The 19881-nt window shown below is 62.0% G+C and overlaps 1 protein-coding gene across 2 annotated transcripts in view; it reads right to left on the bottom strand.

The window, feature by feature from the left end:
* DNMT3A (DNA methyltransferase 3 alpha) overlaps window positions 1-19881 on the bottom strand; it is a 48155-nt gene that overhangs the window by 12562 nt on the left and 15712 nt on the right. Inside the window, exons 4-6 of one of the 2 annotated variants that reach the window (XM_080390231.1) lie at window positions 6965-7235; window positions 2376-2422; window positions 1590-1736 (exon numbers count right to left, since the gene is read on the bottom strand). In XM_080390231.1, coding sequence (XP_080246357.1) covers window positions 1590-1736; window positions 2376-2422; window positions 6965-7235 — 465 coding nt within the window. Of the gene's footprint in view, window positions 1-1589; window positions 1737-2375; window positions 2423-6895; window positions 7236-19881 lie in introns of both variants that reach the window. The other variant, XM_080390230.1, reaches the window with a different exon arrangement.

Below are 19881 nucleotides of genomic sequence, written 5' to 3' on the forward strand. Positions count from 1 at the left end.
TGCCAGCTGTGCCCTGCGCCCCATGGGGACACGGAGACTGTGCCAGCCATACTCTGCACCCCATGGGGACTCTGTGTCTGTGCCAGCCGTGCCCTGCGCTCCATGGGTACACTGCTGCCGTGCCAGTCATGCTGCAACCCATTGGGACACTGTGGCCATGCCAGCAGTGCCTTGTGCCCCACAGGGACACCACAGCTGTGCCAGCCAGGCTGTGCCAGTGGTGCCCTGTGCCCCACAGGGACACTGTGGCTGTGCCAGCCATGACCTGCACTCCACAGGGACACTGTAGACGTGCCCTGTGTCCATGGGGATACTGTGGCTGTGCCCTGTGCCCCATGGGGACACTGTGGCTGTGCCAGCCATGACCTATGTGGTCCACGGGGATGCTGCAGCTGTGCCAGTGGTACCCTGTGCCCCATGGAGAATTGTGGCTGTGCCCTGTGCCCCATGGGGAATCATGGCTGTGCCAGCTGTGCTCTGTGCCCCACGGGGACACTGTGGCTGTGCCAGCCATGTCCTGCACCACACAGGGCCACTGTAGACACACCCTGTGCCCCATGGGGATGCTGTGGCCATGCCAGCCATGCTCTGTGCCCCATGGAGACACTGTGGCTGTGCCAGCTGTGCCATGCAGGATGCCCCAGCCATGCCAGCCTCCCCCCATTGCCAAGCAGTGCCAGCATGATGGTGCTTAGCAGCGCAGGGCTATAAATAGCATCGGGAGTGGTGGTGGCACAAGGGGACCTGTTGCCAGGGAGACCTGCTGGCAGCAGGGAACAATGCAGAGAGTGAGGCGATGGGGTAGTGGTGGGGATGCTGGTGGGGACAAGACCCCTGGGGTGCCTGCAGAGCCCCTGCCCCATGGCACCCCCCTGAGTGGCCATCAGCACCGTGGCCTGCCTGCAGCCCTGCGCCTGCACCAGGCTCCCGCTGCTGCTGCTGCCCTCACCTTTGCTGATTTTGGCTGTGTCATGGCACATGCTGGTTCCCTGGGAAACTGGCAGGAATGGCACATCCTGGCACACCCCTTGACACATCCCACAGAAGAAGGAAGGGCCTTGTGCTGCCCACACCAGCAGGGCCCCTGCACCAGTGGCTGCACACACTGGGCCCCCGGCCCCTGCCTTATGGTGCCCCCCGCGTAAGGGCACAGGCACGAGAAGTGAAGATGCCCGCCTTGGCCATGGCATTTAAGTTGGGTGCAGGCAGGGCAGTGGCACCACCACAGTGGTCCCACGGGGAGTGCCTGCTCCAGCTCCAGCCCCACGGCACAGTACAGGTTGGGGTGCTCTGCACTGGGGCTGCCCATCCTAGCCCTCACCCTGAGCTGAGCGCCCCTCATGCAGCTGGTTACCCCGGCACTGCCAGTGTCTGGCAGTGTGCTCCGTGCATGCCATGTTTTGCCGGACCTCTGCCTGCTGTCATTAGCGATGCTGCAGTTAGCTGTGGCAGCCTTGGAGACAGCTAGACACCAAGGGGCTTGGGGTGCTTAGACCTTGCAGCACCATCCAGCCCACCCCATGCCAGCATCACCACCATGCCATGGTGCCCCTCCTCCCCATCCTCTCTGGCAGCATCTGGCTCCTTACCTCTCTCTTCCAGCGGGCCAGCCACTCGTCCCGCTTCCTCTTGCTGATGTAGTATGGGTCCCCAGCTTGGAAGGTGTGCCGCTGCATCGGCCTCTGCCGCAGGCTCGACTCCCAGCCCAGCCCGCCACGCAGCCGCCCGCGGGAGCCCTGCCGCCGAAGGGAGAGAGAGGAGGCTGAAGGCTGCAGCCACAGCACTGCTGCGGGCACTGGGGACAGCAGCGCGGTGGGAGCCGAGGCCCGGGACAGGCTGGGCTCTGAGGGGACAGAGCGGAGCTGCCTGCGGGGGCTGGAGGTGGGCACCCCACTTGTGCAGGCTGGGACCGGCAGGGGAGACTGCTCGGGGGGCACTGCCTGCCCAGGTGCGCACATGTGTGCACACACACGCTCTGGCCAGCACCAGGACCTGGATGGGTGCCGCCGTCACCATCCCGGGCATGGCTCTGCCCCAGGCTGACATGCTGAGGGAGGCATGGACTCAGCTCGAGCAAGCACCATCCCACAGACGGCTGGACAGAGGGGGGTGTTACTGGCCTGGCCACAGCTCGGTGCCATCTGGTCCCCAGCAGAGAGGCAGGTGCTGCCTGGTGCCTGGCTGTGCTGGGGCGCAGGAGCCCAGGACCTCTGTCCCTGCAGGTCCCCCAGGGCCGCTGACTCTGAGGGATCGGGGAACGCTGGTCCCTGCGGGCACGGGGAGCACCGTGCTGGCCAGTGGGCTGTCTGGTGCCCGTCTCCTGCGGGTGCCTCGGTGCAGCCTGCGGTGGGGGCCCAGCCCCGGGACATACTTGCCTCCATTTTCAGGGTGTCAAAGTTGTTTTCTTCCTTCTCTTCCTTGCCTGCACACAGAACAGAGAGGAGCCATCAGCTGGGGGCATCAGCTCAGTGCTACAGGGCAGGGCACCCAGGCCCCTGTGGGGGAGAAGGGGGCCCACCTGGGAACCCCCAGCCTGGTTGGGAGCCAGGGAATGGCACTCATCACTGCCATGCGTGGCCTGGGCTGTGCTCCCTGCGGGATGCCAGCTGCTGGGATGTGAGCTGGCTGTTCCTGTGCCCCCTCCCCACACCCCAACCAGGGAGTCTGGGGGAGCAGCCCCCACCAGGGCCAGGGCGGGCAGGGGAAGCGCGTGGAGCCCTGCTGGCTTCCTGTGCTATCGTCACATTTCGCACACCGCAGGTACGTGCTGAGCTGCTGCCAGGGAAGTGACTAAAAATAACCCTGACCGTTTCTGGGGTTGCAAAACTCGGTTGGTGCACCCCAAGCTGCTGGGGGCCGGGGCCAAGCGGGGGCAGCGAGGCCAGAGTGTGTGGCATGCTGGAGTGCACATGTGGGGGCACCCACCCACCCGTGTCTTGCTGCAGGCAGCGCTGGGGCCAGTGGGTCCATGCACCATAGGTGCCAGCACTCCTCTGTGCTTCACCTGGGCTGCTGGGCACTGGCTGCCTGGGCACAGATGTGGGCTGCAGGTGAGGGGCTTGGCTGGGATCCCCACTTGCCAGCTGAACAGGTGCCCTTTTTGCTGCAGGGTGCAATGTCCCCTGGGTCCTTGGGCTGTGCTGCAGCGCCCCCACATGCCCCCCAGCCCTGCGTGACACCTGGGCAGTCCCTTACTGCTGGCACAGGGGGACTTCGACCCCACTGCAGCAGCTGGCCCCTGCCCCAGAAGCAGTGAGGACTGAGGAGGAGCATGGCCAAAAGCCCTGCTCTGAGTGCTGGGGGACACTGGGGTATACTGGGGGGGACAGCAGCTTTCTGGTCTGTGCCAGGCATAGGAATGTGTGAGTGCCCTGGGAGTACCCAGCCAACCTGTCCTCCCAGTCCTGCCCACAGGCATGGGGATGTCAGGTGGGGAAACTCAGGCACAGCAGGGGGGTCCTGGCCTGTTCTGAGATGCTGGGTCTCTCCATCACTGAGTTCGGCAACCCAGGCACTGGGACTCGCCAAACTGGGGAACACTGACTATACTGGGGACATGCAGCCAGCATTCCCCCTGCCTCTGCTGCACTGCCTGCTGTGCGGCTGTGGGGTGTACAGCCCAGCACCCGGCTGTTACCAGTAGCGGGGCTGCTGCAGCACCTTCCTGCTGCTGCAGCTCACTGCCTGAGCATCCTGTACATGGTTGGCGCTCGGCAAAGGCCCTGGCCTCAGCTCCTGCCCGTCCCAGCACCTGCAGCAGTGCCATGTCATGTGCTCTCTGCCAGCTAGCTGTGCTGCTGGGACAGGACACAGAGTTACCAACAGACAGCAGAACCCTCACCGAGACCTTCTCCACCAGGGATTTTGGCAGGGACAGAACTGGGGGGGAGAGCAAAGGGGTGCAGAGCTGGCGGGATGGCTGGTAAGTCATGCTTAGGCAGTGCTGGAAGATCAGCCCTGTGCTGGGCAATGAGAGGTGAAAAGCCAATGTGCAAGGAGGAACCAGCGCTGGGTGCAGGAGTGCTGGGTGAGTGGGTGAAGGATGCTCGGGAGAGCCCGCTGGCCAGCCAGGCATGAGGCAGCAGGAGCTGAAGGACCAAGGAGCAGAAGATCTGGCAGGAGGCAAGCCTGCTGCTGGAAGACGATGATGCTGCCACTAACCTCACCGCAGATATAGCTGAAGCACTGGAAATGGCTTCTAGGGAAGGGAGCGAGCTCCTGGCACTGGCATGGCTCCCCCAGGCAGTTTCTGGGTACCACTGGGTACGAGTTTGACAGCATCACCAGGGCACTTGCCCCAAGCCTGGCAGAGAAGCCTCAGAGCAGTGCCAGGGCATGCAGCGCATGGCCGCAGACACTGGCTGTGTTTGCAGGAAAGCACCAGAGAAGAGGGGAGGGAAGAGCCTCCACACAATCAGAAAGCGCCTGTGCAGCAGGGATGCAGGCAAGAAGAGCAGAAGGATGAGCACCATGTGCAAGGGCCCTGCAGGCAGGTCACCTCGCACCAGGATGAGCTCTGTACTGCTGAGGGGAAAGGGATGAACACCAGCCTGAGTCTGGAAGGTGAAGCCTGACCTGCTCACCGCACACACGTTGATGGTACTGATGCTCACGTACTGTGCTCAGGGCACTGTGCTCCTGTTCCAGCCAGTGCCTGTTGCTGCTGGCCTCTGAAACCAGAGCTCTGCTGCACACAGGAGCTGGTGGCAGGGCACCCTGGAGCTGCCTCCACCCCACTCCATGCTGGCCTTCACATTGGGGTGTGCTGCACTGAATCCCACTGGCTCAGCCCATCTGGTCCAGCTCCTCTCAGCCACCAGGGCCAGCCTGGCACTGCGGCTGTACCATGACCCATGCCCAGCCCAGGCAACAGGTCCCCCTGACCATCTGTGCTGCGCTGCCAGCTATGGCTTCTCCACTCCCTCAGCTGCCTGCTTTGTGCCTCGTGACTGCAGCAGCATCTGCATTGCTTGTCTCCAGCCCGGCCTCCCCCAGCTCCAGCCCAGCCCTTCCTTGCCTGTCTCCATCCCCTGTTCAGCACGGCCAGCAGTAGGTCTCTCTGCTGACCTGGGTTGAGAAGCCTGTAGCAACCAGAGCCTGATGCCCCTCATTCCCACCCTGCTCCTGCTCAGCGGTGCCCTGTGGTGCCAGTGCTGTGACCTCCCCAGCTCTGTGCCCCCTCTGCTGCCAGCTGTCTGTCCCCTCCTGTGGAGCAGGCGTGGCTCCCCATCCCAGCTCATGGCTGGTCCATGCTGCCCCATCCCACTGCCCAGCACCTCCAAGCCAAAGGGATGGTGGCAGCAGGGACACAGGCTGGTGTGTGCCCAGGGGGCAGCCAGGGCCAGTGCTGGGCTGGCTCCCCTATGGCCTGTGCTGCAGCTGCTTCTGCCTGTGAGCAGCCACGGCTACGGAAGGCACCGGGTGGGTGCAAAGCCTGACCCCAGTGAGTGGCAGCCTGGACACCTGGTGGCCCTGGGAACCTGGTCCCCATGGCGCTGCCTGCCCAGACAGGAGCATGGGCATGGCTGGGCAGCATATGGGGCTAGCACGAACTGGGGAGCGGGTGTCCCATGTCCGCTGTGCTGAGGTCTGCAGAGCAGCTGAGGGTCTCGCAGCAGGCAGGGGGAGCAGAGCTGGGAGCCCTCCCCAAGCTGCACACATGGATCCATACCTGCGCTCACAGACATGACACATGGACTGGCAGAGGCTGGGATGCCCTAAGCTGCTGCCCAGGACCACAACCAGGGTCTCTAGGGACTGAGATCCCCACCACTGCTCTGGGCAGCCTGGACCCATGTCACCCTCACACCGAGGAGTGTGTCCTGGGGTCCAAAGGGACCCTCCTGGCACCCATTTAGGGTCTGTCACCTCCGGTCCTGGCACTGGGCACCGCTGGCAGAGCTGCTTGCGTCCCCTCGGCACCCTCCCGCAGGTGTTTATGGACACGGATCCAACCCCCTGAGCCTGCCCTGCGCCAGGCTGAGCAGTCCCAGCTCCCGCAGCCTTGCCCCCGAGCAGAGGGGCTCCAGTCCCACAGCATCTTGGTGGCCCCTCACTGGACCCTCTCCAGCCTGGCCGTGCCCCTCTCGGGCTGGGGAGCCCAGCACTGAGCCAGCACATCTTGAGGTGTCCTTCTCAACTGGTGGGCAATGCTCCTAATGCAGCCCAGGACATCATTTGCCTTCATTGCACAAGGACCCACTACTGGCTCATGCTTGGCTCGGTGTCCACTGGGACCCCCAGGGCCTTCTCTGCCAAGCTGCTTGCCGGCTGGGTGCTCCCAGCGTGGCGCTGAGCCCTCCAAATCATGTGTTCCCTGCAACACCCAGAGCAGCACTGGCACCGAGAGCTGGCACCTCCTCGGCACCAGGGCAGCATGGTCCCAGGACTGCACCATGCACACACCTCCCGCTCTGCTCCTGGCACATGCAGGGCTGCCATGCAAAGCGGCACAAGCACTGGCACTGGTGGGCATGCCCTGGGCTGGCTCGCATGCAGGCAGGGGCATGCGTGCGCCACGGGGCCCCTGCACGCCACGGGGCACCTGCACCGGCTGTGCTGGCAGGACAAGGACTGAACTTCCCTCTTGCTTACCCTGTTCCTGCCAGTGGAAAGGGCGGTGTGACAGGACAAGCATGCAAGGGCAGCACCCGGCTCTGATCTGCCGCCCCCACCCCAAATCCCGTGTGGCACTGAGGGGCTCAGCCCTTCCTCCTCCTCCGGCAGTGCTCCCCAGACCAGGAGCCACTGCAGCCCGGACCCCTCCCGGGGACAGCATGCCGGGCAGGGTGGTGGGGGCCGGGGGTCCCCGCCTGGAGAGGTGTGGCAGGCACTGGTGCGACCGCGGGCAGAGCCACAGCCCTGTGGCAGGGAGCCCTCAAGGCTAAGGTCTTACTTTTCTCAGTGGCCTCCAGGAGTTTCCTCCTCCCGCGTTTCTTCTGGGGGTCGGAAGGGGCCAGCTCACCCTCATCGGCTGGGGCGTCCAGGCCCTCCTTGGGGGTGCAGCGGCCATTCTCCAGCGCCTGGCCCGTCTCGCCGTCTGGCAGGCTCTCGGTCTCGTCCTCCTCGGAGCGCCCACCCTTGGGGCTCGCACCACCCTCCTCTGCACCCTTCCACTGGGCACCGTCCCCCTCCACGTCCCCGTTGGGCAGCGGCTCGGCAGGGCTGGCCTCTGGGCAGGGCAGGGGGCACTTGGGGACGGCTGCGATGTCTTTGGGGGTGTCACTGCTTTCCACCTGCCGAGAAGGAGAGGAAAAGGAGCTGCAATGGGTGCTGCTGGGCAGAGGCATGGCCCTCCTTGCGCCCCCACCTGCACCCCCAGCCTGAACCCCACCAGCCATCGCCACCACATCCCACAGCAGGAGCCCTTCCATCACCTTGGGGTGGCCGGCCCCATTCAGACCCTGTCCTGGTCCCCATCACCCTGCCCTGACCCTACTTCCCCACTGCAGATGTCACAGCACGAAGAGTATCTCTAGGACCACAACCCACACCCCCAGAGACATAGCTCCATGACACAGTGACAATGTGGGGACAAAAGCACATTATGCCAAAATGACCAAATTCCCCCTCTTACATCTCAGGCATGCCGGGCTGTCGATGCCTGCAGAGGCTGGCAGCATACCCCACAGTGGGATGAGTCTACAATGGCACCCTCAGGACCAGGACACGTGTCCATGGATCCCTCAGGACATGGACATGGTGTCATGACACCATGAGGACCATCACACAATGCCATGGCATCCACAGAACCAGGATATATAGAGATGAGATCATCCGGAACAGGAAATGGTACTGTGATAGCCTCAGGATGAGGACATGCTGCCATGGTGCTGTCAGGACCAGGAACCACTGCCACAGGACAAAAGGATGAAGACATGCTCCCATGGCAACCTCATAAGAGGGACACATGGATGTGACACTCTCAGGACCCTGACACACTGTTATGGCACCCTGAGGAACAGGTCATGCCAGAAAATCCTCAGGAGCAGGATACACTGCCATGGCATCCTCAGGACCATGACACTCTGCCATGGATACCTCAAAACCAGGACAGAAAGCCATGGCACCATCAAGGCCCTAGACATGCTAGCGTGACACCTTCAGGACCATGACACACTGCTGTGACGCCCTCAGGACCAGGACACAATGCCACAACATCCTCAGGACCAGGACATGCTGCAGTGACACCGTCAGGACAAGGACACATGGCCATGATATACTCAGGACTAGAACACAATGCTACAGCACTTTCAGGATGAAGACACATGGACATGACATCATTAGTACCAGCACACACTGCCATGACACCCTCAGGACAAGGACACACTGTCATGGCACCTGTAGGTCCACGATACAAAGCCATGACACCCTCAGGACCAGCACAAGTGGTCATGACACTCTCAGGTCCAGGACAGATGGCCACGGCACCCTCAGGACCAAGACAAACGGAGGGGATGCCATGAGGACCAGGACACAATGCCACAGCACCCTCATGACCAAAAAAAATGGAGGTGATACCATGAGGATCAGGACATGGAGCCATGGTATGCTTAGGACCAGAACACAATGCATGGCAGCTTCAGAGCCAGGACAAGTGGTCAAGACACCCTCAGGACAAAGACACATTGCCATGACACCCTCAGGACCAGGACAAAAAGCCACAGTACCCTCAGTACCAAATCACAACATCATAGAATCACAGACTCATTAAGTTGGAAAAGACCTTTAAGATCATCAAGTCCAACTGTCAACTCAGCACTGCCAAGCCCACCACTAACCCATGTCCCTAAGTGCCACATCTACATGTCATTTAAACCCCTCCAGGGATGGTGACTCCACCTCCCTGGGCAGCCTGTTCCTGTGCTGGACAACACTTTTGGTGAAGAAATATTTCCCAATATCCAATCTAACCCTCCCCTGGTGCAATGTGAGGTTGTTTCCTCTTGTCCTGTTGCTTGTGACTTGGGAGAAGAGACCAACCCCGTTACAACCTCCTGTCATGCAGCTACAGAGAGCGATCAGGTTCCCCCTGAGCTTCCTTTTCTCCAGGCTGAACACCCCCAGTCCCCACAGCTGTTCCTCATCAGACTGGTGCTCCAGCCTCTTCCCCAGCTCTGTTGTCCTGCTCTGGACATGCTCCAGCACCTCAAGGTCTTGCACTTGCACACCAAAGCTGAATACAGGATTCGAGGTGTGGCCTCATGACATGCTCAGGAGCAGGACACACTGCCACAGAACCTTTAGGACCAAGACACACCTCTATGACACCTTCAGGACCAGGACAATCAGCCAAGGCACTCTCAGGACTAGGACATGCTTCCATGGTACCCTCTGGACAAGGACATGGAGCCATGGCATCCTCAGGACCTGGACACACTACCATGACATTTTTAGGATCAGGAAAATCTGCTATGGCACTCACAGAGCCTGGACACACGGACATCACAGAATCACAGCATCGCGAAATGGTTTCGGTTGGAAGGGACCTTTGGAAGACCATCTAGTCCCACCACCCTGCCACAGGCAGGGACCCCTTCCACCAGCCCAGGTTGCTCTGAGCCCTGTCCAGCCTGGCCTTGAACAATGCCAGGGATGGGGCACCCACAACCGCTCTGAGCAACTTGCTCCCGTGTCTTGCCACCCTCATAATAAAATATTTTCTTCTCATGTCCCACACAACCCTACCCTCTTTCAGTTTAAAACTGTTGCCCCTTGTCCTGTTACTGCAGAACCTGGTAAAGAGCCTTCCTCTCTTTCTAATAAGCACTCTTTATATACTGAAAGGCTGCAATAAGTTCTCCTCAGAAACAGGGGGCACAATGGCATGGCACCCTCAGGACAAGGACACAAGGATGTGATACTGTGAGGACCTGGATACACAGCCACGATGCCCTCAGGACCAGGACATGGTGCCATGACATCTTCAGGACCAGGATGCAACACCATGGAATCCTCAGGACCAGGACACATGGACATGACACCCTCAGGACAACAACATGGCACCGTCATGACACAACTATGGCACCTTCAGGATGAGGATAGACTGCTGTGACACCCGTAAAAACAGAACATGGGTCCCTGGCCTCCTCAGGACCAGGACACGCAGCCACAGCACCCTCAGGACCAGGACACAATACCATGTCACCCTCAGGAACAGGACACATGGATGTGACACCCTCATGATCAGGATACACCACTGTGTCACCCTAAGGACCAAGATACACTGCCATGGCACCCTCAGGACCAGAACAAAATGCCACGGCAACTTCAAGATGACAACACTCTACCATGGCAATCTCAGGACAAGGACACTCTTCCACAGCACCCTCAGGAGCAGGCCATGTTACAGTAACACCCTCAAGACCATGACACAATGACATGGCATCTTCATGACTTGGACAGTGGAACACGATACCCACAGGACCAGGGCAGAAGTAGGCGACACCACGAGGACCGGGATATTACCTGAAGTCAGGGCAACTTCAGCACCTGTATACGCTGTTGTGACACCCTGAGGTATCATGACACAGGCTGCCATTACATCCTCTGGACCTGGACACTACACCCTGACAGTCAGGAAAAGGACACACATCCATGGCATCCTCAGCACCAAGACACAAGTATATGACACCAGGAGGACCCAGATACACTATCCTGGCAACTTCAGGATGAGGACATGCTGCCCTGACAGCCTAAGGAACAGGACACACTGCCATGACATCCTCTAGACCAGGACACAAAGCCATGACACCCTTAGCAAACAGAAGACACATTCACGCATCCTCAGGACCAAGATATAAGGATGTGACACCAAGAGGACCTGGACACAATGCTGGGGCACCTTCAGAAACAGGACAAATTGCAATGACACTCTGAGGACCAAGACAAAATGGAGGTGACACCACAAGGACTAGGACTTGGAGCTGTGACACTTGTAAGACCAGAACACAAGGCTATGGCACCCTCAGGACCAGGACACAATGCATGGCAGCTTCAGGTCCAGGACAAGTGGTCAAGACACCCTCAGGACCAAGACTCACTGCCATGACACCCTGAAGAGCAGGTCATGTTGCAATGAACACCCTCAGGGATATGACACAACATCACAACACCCTCAGAACCAAGACACAAGGACATGACACCATGAAGATCTTGATAACTGCCATGACACTTTCAGGACCACGACACAATGCCATATCACCCTCAGGACTAAGACAAATAGAGGTGACAGCATGAGGATCAGGACATGGAGCCATGACACCCTGAGGACAAAGTCACAAGGATATGACACCATTGGGACCTGGATACACTGCCATGACACCTTCAAGACCAGGACATATCTGCCATGACACCCTTAGGACCAGGACACAATGCCATGGCACCCTCAGGACCAAGACAAATGGACGTGACACCATGATGACTTGGGATACAATGCCATGGCACCCTCAGGATCAAGGATACAAGGACATGACACCATGAGGACCTCAGTCCACTGCTGTGCCACCTTCAGGACCAGGACACAATGCCATGACGCCCTCAGGACCACAACACAACACCACATCACCCTGAGGACCAAGACAAATGGAGATGACACCACGAGGACCCAGACATGGAGCCATGGCACCCTGAGGACCAGGACACAATGACATGACACCATGGGGATGTGGATACACTGCCATGCCTTCAGGACCAGGACATACCGCCATGATGCCCTTACGTCCAGGACACAATGCCATGGCACTCTTGAGACCAAGACAAGTGGAGAAGACACCATGAGGACCTGGACACAATGCCATGGCACCCTTAGGACCAAGACACAAGGACATGTCGCCATGAGGACCTGGATACACTGTTGTGACACCTTCAGGACCCAGACAAATGACCACAGAATCATAGAATCATTTAGGTTGGAAAAGATCTTTAAGATCATTGAGTCCAACTGTATCATCAAGTCCAACCATGAAACCCCGAGGACCAGGACACACCACCACAATGTCGCTAGGACCAGGACACAACATCATGTCACCCTCAGTAACAAGCAAATGGAGATGACACTATGAGGACCGTGACCAGTGCCATGCCACCTTCAGGACCAGAATAAGTGGCCATGAAACCCTCTGGACCAGGACACAACACCACAAAACACCCACAGAAGCATGACACATGGCCATGGTACTCTCAGGACAAAGACCAGCTGGGATGTCACCCAGCTGCCCCACTCCTCATGTCCACCAGGACATCCCCAGTGCAGAGGGGACACTGGAGTTGCCTGTCCTCCCTGGCTTCCCTGTGCCGCAATGCTGCAGCGCAGGGCCAGTGTTGGGACCCCCTCGCTCCTGCCTGTCCCCATTGGTAGCGGGAACATGGAGCAGATGGTGCATGCACACGCTTGTGCAAGACCGGCAGAGCCAGGGCCTGTGACAGCTGCATGCATGTGTGCACGATGGGCAGAGCTGGCTGCTGTGGTACATGCGTGTGTCACAGCAGGGACAGGGTGCATGACAACTGTGTGTGTGTGCATGCATGGCAGCAGGGAGAGCCTGTGATGGGTACTGGTGGGTGTTCATACACATTTGTGTGTGCAAACAGGCAGAGCTGTGGACCGTGACACGTGCGTGTGTGTGTGTGTGTGTGTGCATGGCAGGAGGGACAGCCTGTGACAGGTGCTTGTGGGTGTTGCTACATGTGTGTGCATGCCCCAGGCAGAGCTGGGGACCATGATGTGTGTGTGTGTGTACAGGTGACAGGCAGAGCCAGGCCCTGTGACAACCCTGTGTGCAGACACACGTGCAAGCATGACACACAAATGTGAAGTCGGAGAGTGGCAGAGAGCGTGACAGGCACAGCCAGAGCTTGTGACATGCATGTGTGTGTGTCAGACGGGCAACGCCAACACCCGCAGGCGGGTGCGTGTGTGTGAGACAGGCGGTGCCAGTGTGTGCGACAGGCGGGTGCGTGTGTGTGACAGGCGGTGCCGGCACCCGCAGGAAACGTGCAGCTGGCCCCGGCTCGCGAGTGCAGCAACAGAGTGGCGAGTGTGCACGAGCGTGAGACACGGGGGAGGACTGCTGGCGCCAGCGCTCACCAGCACGCTGGCCTCGAGCACATGCCCGTGTGCCAGACGGCGCCGACGTGAGCACAGGGAGACGGCAGTGCTGAGCATGCCAGTGAGGCTGCGGCGCTGGGGATGGCATCGCCATGCTGCTGAGCCGTGAGGCACAGCGTGGCATGGCAAGGGCTGGCGGCGGTGGGAGCCGGAGCAGGAGCAGAGTCAGAGCGAGAGGAGCAGCACAGCCCGGTGGTTTCAGTGGCAAAGGAGAGTGAAAGTGCTGCTGCATCACTGCAGCAGCCCAATGCGCAGCGCAGCCGTGGCTGGGTGGGCTCTGCCACTGCTGCTCGCCCAGGACCTGGTCAGCCCCGCTGCTACACTGTTGGGGAGCACTGGGGTGTGCTCCCAGGTGTGCAGCCTCACCCCATGCTGGGGCACAGTGACCCCTGTCCCTGGGGCTTGGTCCTCACCAGCATGGCAGTGGAGCCGTTCGTCCACTGGCACCATCCCACCGGGGATCCTGTATGCTGCCCGCAGGCCGGGGTATTTGTCCTGGCCTCAGCACCGCTCCCCCAGCACCGGCAGCTGAATGCCCAAAGGACAGACACCCACAGCAGCTGCCGCTGCCTCCCGGTGCCAGGAGCTGAGGAGGTGGCACCCAGCCCCGTTTCCTGTGCCCCACACTCGCCTCTCCAAGTCGTGCACCCCCACATTTGCCCCTGCAAGCTTGTCCATCTCCCACCCCCAGGCTTGCCTCTGCGAGCTGGTGCACCTGAGCCCGGTGCTTGCCTCCATGAGCTTGTGCATCCCTGACCCCCATGCTTGCTTCCACAAGCTTGCACAGCCCCCTGTTCACCTCTGCAAGCTTGTGCACCCCTCAGCCCTGCGCTTGCCTCCCCATCCCTGCACCCCCCCGGGGCCCACAGAAGGGACTTTGCGAGAAGCTGAGAGTGTCATGGGCATGGCAGGACCCCAGGGATGGGATGCCTGCCTGCCACCCTTCCTGCCACCCTGCCTGGGCTGGAGCAGGGCCCCCCATCTCTGCAGCAGCGATGGCAGGAAACACGGCCGTGCTGTGGAGACAGGCAGCCCACCGGCACCTTCCCTTCACTGCCACCTGCCCCCACCTCTGCCCCAGCTCTGCCAGCTCCCCCGGGAGGGCCTGGGTGCCGGGGCTGCGACGTGGGGCTGGCGCGGTTTCAGGATGGCACGGAGGGGAGCCAGATGTAGGGACCCTCCTGCCCGTCCCCAGCAAACTACATGTCCCAGGATGCACCGTACCATGGCAGGATGCCAGGGAGCAAACGCTGAGCTGCCAGCCAGGCTTGGTGTGAGCTAGGGTGCTCGTGGTGCTGCTGGGGTGCCCCCCGTGCTGCCCAAACTGCCCTGGTGCCACCGGGAACAGGACGCTGAGTAGCAGGTGGCGGAGCAGGTTTGCTTGCTGGGGCAACCCCGATTTGTGCCACCACCACCGGAGACCCCTCCCCAGGCATGCCTGGCAGGTGGTGGAAGCCATGTGCCACTTACCATGGCGCATCCCCTCTGGCTGGAGTGCAGACCCCCGTCTGGCTGCCACCCACCCGTGTGCAGGCACCTCCTCCCGGCGCTGGCGGCCGCGGCCCAGTGGCGGCGGGTGCTTCCTGCTCGGCCTGGCCGCCCCGGCTCGCTGGCAGAGTCACTTCCTCCACTTGCTTGCTCACTCGCCTGCCCCAGCCCTGGCGTGTGGGAGTCTGGGGGCTCCCCACTGAGGGGCTGAGAGTGCAGGCAGGAAAGAGGGTACAAACTGCCCCAGAACCCACAGTGGGGAAGGGGCTGGTGAGGTGTGAGGGGGTGTTGGGGGCCAAAGGGGACCCTCGCAGGGTGGGTGGCAGCACCAGCAGGGAGCCACGGCCATGCCAGCACAATGCCTGGCCACCCATGGGGACGCAGGGAACCACTCCCAAACACACACCCACTGTGCCAAGCTTGCACTGCTCCCACCTAGGGACAGCGTGGCTATGTCGCTTGTGCCAGGCATGTGCACGCATCAGGGCAGGGGCCACCACACACCCACGTGCCAGGGACACATGAGCCGCCACCACCAGTCACAGGAGTGCCCGGCAGCCTGTCCCCATGCTGGATGGCCTCTGGGCTGCGGCAGGTGGCAAAGCCCAGGATCCTTGGGAAGGGCATGGCTCAACCAAGCAGACACCACTGCCATCAGTAGGGTGGAGATGCTGTGCCAGGCCACCATGCAGGCGCTCCCAGCCATGAGCAAGGGCATGCATGGGGCAACGGAGGCTGAATGACAAACCTTGGTATGCCTGGCTGGCGGATGCTGCAACCCTAGGAGGTCTGGACACTGACCACAGTGGTGGAACAGGCTGCAGGGATGCCGTGGTGTGCCTGGATGCAGCCCTGGAGCAACAGAAGGAGCTGGCACCATTGGTGAGATGGATGCTGGAGAGCAAAGTCCCTGGCTGATGGAGTGGGGAGAGCTGCTGCATGCCTGCACCCAGGGTTCACACTGGCTCTGGAAGTGACTGTGCAGTGCAGGCACATGCTCTGTCTGTGTCCCACTGTGCCTGCTGCACTCCAACCACCCTGGCTCAGAGTGGCCAGGGGGATTCAGGGCAGGAGGAGCTGCTGAAGGGGACAGGGCAGCCCAGAGCAAAGGGGAAGGAGGGAGACTTAGGGCAAACTGAAGCAGGCTGCGTCTGCAGTTGGAGGAACAAGCTGAGGACCATCTCAGGTCCCTCATGGGAACAGGCCTGGGGTCTCTGTCCCTGCAGCAGCCCCATGGTGAGTGTGAAGGGACCTACTTCCCACTGTGCATCCGCCCCTACCCTACACACCAGCACCCCCAGCTCCCCAGCCTGAGGAGCCGCCCTCCCTTGGGGTCCCTGGCTGCCATCCCCTCACTGTGGTGCCAGTGCCGGGCTGCAGCTCGTAGTGGGGGCCCAGCCACCTCCAGCCCTGCTCCCGCCTCCTGTTCGGGGCCACATCCTGGACACCGTGCTGAAAACAATCGCAGGGGCTGCGTGGGCTTCCCGGGAGGAAACGGGAAGGCCAGCAGCACGCTCTGGATTAGGCAGCTGTGGGGGCTGGCAGAGGCATGGCTGTGGGGAGCTTGGTCCACTCGCCTGCTGGCCATGTGGGCATGGGGGTGGCGGGAACACAGTGGCATGAGGTCCCCTCAGGGCTGCGAGGCCACGGCAGTACCACCAGGATTAACCAACCACGGCTGGCCCTGGGGCTGGTGAGTGCCACCCTGCCGGGACCACATGCCCACCACCCAGCGGAGCAGATGGGGGCTGCTGTGCTGCGTGTTGTCCTGCTGTTGCGGCTCTGCCCTTCCTGCCAGCGTGGCAGATCCAGGCCCGCCGTGCTTTCAGGCAACGGGTGTCAATGTGCATCTGCCATGGCCCCGACCCAGCCCAGCTCCGTGCCTGCAGCAGGGGCCTCGCCGGGCCCTGCAGCGCTGCAGGACAATGCCAGGAAGCTGCGCCGGGCAGGCAGGTCCCTCTGTGCTGCAGTGGGACGGCATGTGGGAGGTTAACCCCAGGAACCGCACAGGCACCACATCCCCTCACGACAAGCTGTCAGGGTAGGGACACACAGCCCACCTGGCACTGTGGCCGACATGCCCTGGCATGGCACCCATCCGAAACCAGCCTCCTGTACCGTCACACCTCCAGCCCCTCAACAGCTGCCCCAGCCAAACCCTGCACCCCGGCTCCAGCCCTGCTGCTGCTTCCATACCTGGCTCGGAATGGGACTCCAACTCACAAGGGTGCTGCCAGCACGTCCCAGTGCTGCCGGTCGGACACCACCACCGGGCCAGGGTGGCACGAGGGAAGGGGTGGCCAGGACCCACCCTGCAGCCCTGCCCCTCCCCGGCCACCCCTGGCCGCCCCGGCGCCCATCCTGGTCCCCGAGGAGGGCCCGGCGGCGGATCTGCCTTCCTGCCCACCCACCCGCTTCCTCTGCGCCGGCCGGGCCCTGGGAACAAGCGCTGCCTTTCTCCCGCTCCCCTCCCCTCTGCTGGGCCCCTGCCAAGGACGCTGCTCCACCGGGAGCCTGTCGGGCTGCATGGCCCCACTGCCTCACTCACTGCCAGGGGGACACTGGGGGGCCTCGGCCGCAGGGCAGGGGCTGGCCATGCCAGGGGTGCATGGTGACTCTGGGGACCGGTCCCCACAGAGGGGTGATGAGGGACAGCCTCGATGTACCACAGCCCTTGGGGATCCCGGTTCCAGAGCGCTGGCGGCAACTCCAAAGCTGCAGAGCCCCTGCCTGAGCCCGAGTTGCTGCCAGGTGGGACTGCCCCTGGGCCATGCCCCCTCTGCTAGAGGGAAGGGGCCGGGAGAGTCGCTGCCATCCACGGCACCAACCACGGAGCCACTGGCAGAGGGGTGTCCCACCGCTGAGCCCCTGCCAGGCCTGGCTGGGCTTGGAGGCGCTGGTCGTTGAGCCACGGCACAATGTGGTTCAGCACGGCACGGCTTGGCACGACACACCACAGGACAGTATGGTATGGCCTGGCATGGCTCGGTGCAGCTCAGAACTGCACGGTTTGGCATGGCACAGCACGGCTCACCAGAGGTATTGGTTACTGCTGCCAGGCAAGGCTCCCCGACTGCCTGGCAGCTGCTGGCCCCTGCCAGGGTCTGTCTCTGCCTGTCCCCACAGCCACTCCTCAGCACCACGGCCCCCAGCTCCGGTGCAGGCAGGCCTGCCTGCAGCACCTGTCGGCATCACCTCCTCCTGCCTCCCTGCCACCTCCTGCCTGTCTTCTGCACCCCACCGAGCTCCCTGTGGGGACCTGGCCCTGACGCGTGTCCCAGGGCTGAGTTCCCACCCCATGGATGCACTAGGAAAAGTGGCAGCAGCATTGCCAGCCCCACATTGGGACCCCTGTGCTGGCAAGCTCCATCCCCAAGCAGGGCTCACGTCCCTGCCCCAGGCACAGGCCAAGGTGGGTGCTTGGCACCCTCCTGCAACACATCTGCCCACTGTGTCCCTGTAAGTGGGGTCCTGGTGACCCTCAGCTGGTCCCTAGGGAGACAGCCATTTACCCAGGGTCCCCATGCCACACATTGGGTCCCTTCCATCCCGGTCTGGTGCCCCTGGCCAGGGGCTGTTCCTGCAGGCACTTGGCACCACAGGGCTCTCCAGCGGGGAGGGTATTTTTAGCAGCTTGCACCCGGCCGGGGCTTTCCCTGGCCTCCTGGCAGTGCCCACAGGGCTTGCCAGCTCTACTTGCTTGGCAGCGGAAGCCACCGGCTGGCTGGGACGGCACCACGCACGGGGCAGGTGCAGCATGTGGGAGCATGCAGCGAGCGCACGTGGGACAGGCAGTCACTGCGAGTTGGCCAGCTCTTTTGCAGGGGGCACTGGGAGGTGCCTGATGTGGTGGCACCGCTGCCATCTGTCCATCCCGCTCCCGACCCGTCGTGCTGGAGGGGGCTCCTGGGGCCGCCTGCTCTGGCAGCCAGAGACCTCCTGGTTCCCAGGCTCTGTCTGTTCCCGATGACTTTCCCCATTTGTTCCCGTGCCAGCATTGTTCTTCCACCGAAACAGCTCCCCCTGCCCCGGCACGCCCCACTGCTGGATTTGCAGCCAGCGTTTGGAGCCTGGCCGCCCCGTTCCTGGCCTGGCGTCCCATTGCGCCCCATTGCACCCCTGCCCACCGCAGGCAACGCTGTTCTGGCTTTCCTGGTGCCCCTGCCACTGTAATGACAGAGATCAGGGACTGGGACAGGCAGGACAGATCTGGACATGTCCAAGCACAGGATTAACCCTTTCTTCAGCCAGAAACATTTGCAAAAGTTTTTCAACCTTCAAGCAGCAAAGGCACCCTGGCCCCGCTCATCTCCCCACCTGGGAGCTCTACTCTCCTTCCCCTCACGCAGGGCCAGGGGACGGGGATGCTGCCTGAGCCCTGCCTGTGCCTGTGCCTGTGCCCAGGGTGACAATGTGCACCTTCCCCCTGGGGCTTCAGCATCAAAAAGACCCTCTGCTCCTCCTCTGCACACCAAATTCACAGTGGCACCAGCAGCCGGCCACATAACACCCGACAGGGAAGAAGCCACTGTGGCTCCCCAGCTGGCATCATGACACACAACAGCTCAAGAGGGCCAAGCCACCGCCTCCATGAGTCCCCCTGGCCACAGGTGCCCTGTCCCAGTGCCCCACCACAGCCAGCTGCTCCCCAAAGCTCTGCGCCGCCCCCCCCCCCACCTGTCACCCCGCAGCACCCCACTGCGGGCATGGCAGCCTGTGAGCAGCGCAGTGCTCTCACGTGCCAGCCCCTCGGCCAATGGCACTGCTGGGGCCCTGGGATGAGCCATTTCAGCTGCTTTGGTGCTGGGCAGGCTGCGATCCCAGCTGGCTGGGCTAGCAAACTGGGAGCTCATCGAGCCTCATGCACTTAAGAGCGGGCATCACCCTTGCGGCAGGAGCTGGGGGAGCTCAGCCCCACACACTCACATCTGCCTTGTTACTGCAGCTGCTGGCGTGAGCCCGAGAGCCGTGCATCATGGCCCAGGGAGCCGGGGGAGTCCAGCTAGCCCCAGGGGGAACAGGGGTGCCCGCCCCTCAGACAGGGAGCAAATGCATGGTGGGGCCTCGACTGAAGCTGCATTGAGTGGAACGCTGCTGCTGCCATGCACAGGAAGGGCTTGCCGGGGGCCATGGGGAGGGGGCAGCGCTGGGGGCCAGGGTGGGGGCCGCTCCCCTCCTGCTGCTACACCGCCCTCGTTCTCTCCTCCCGGCCGGGTGCCCCGGCACGCAGGGGAGGCTGGCCAGCCCGCAGCACACTGGGAGCCACAGTCGCCCGCCAACACGGC

Source organism: Falco punctatus (assembly GCF_963210335.1).
Source record: "Falco punctatus genome assembly, chromosome: 5".
NCBI classification, from domain to species: domain Eukaryota; kingdom Metazoa; phylum Chordata; class Aves; order Falconiformes; family Falconidae; genus Falco; species Falco punctatus.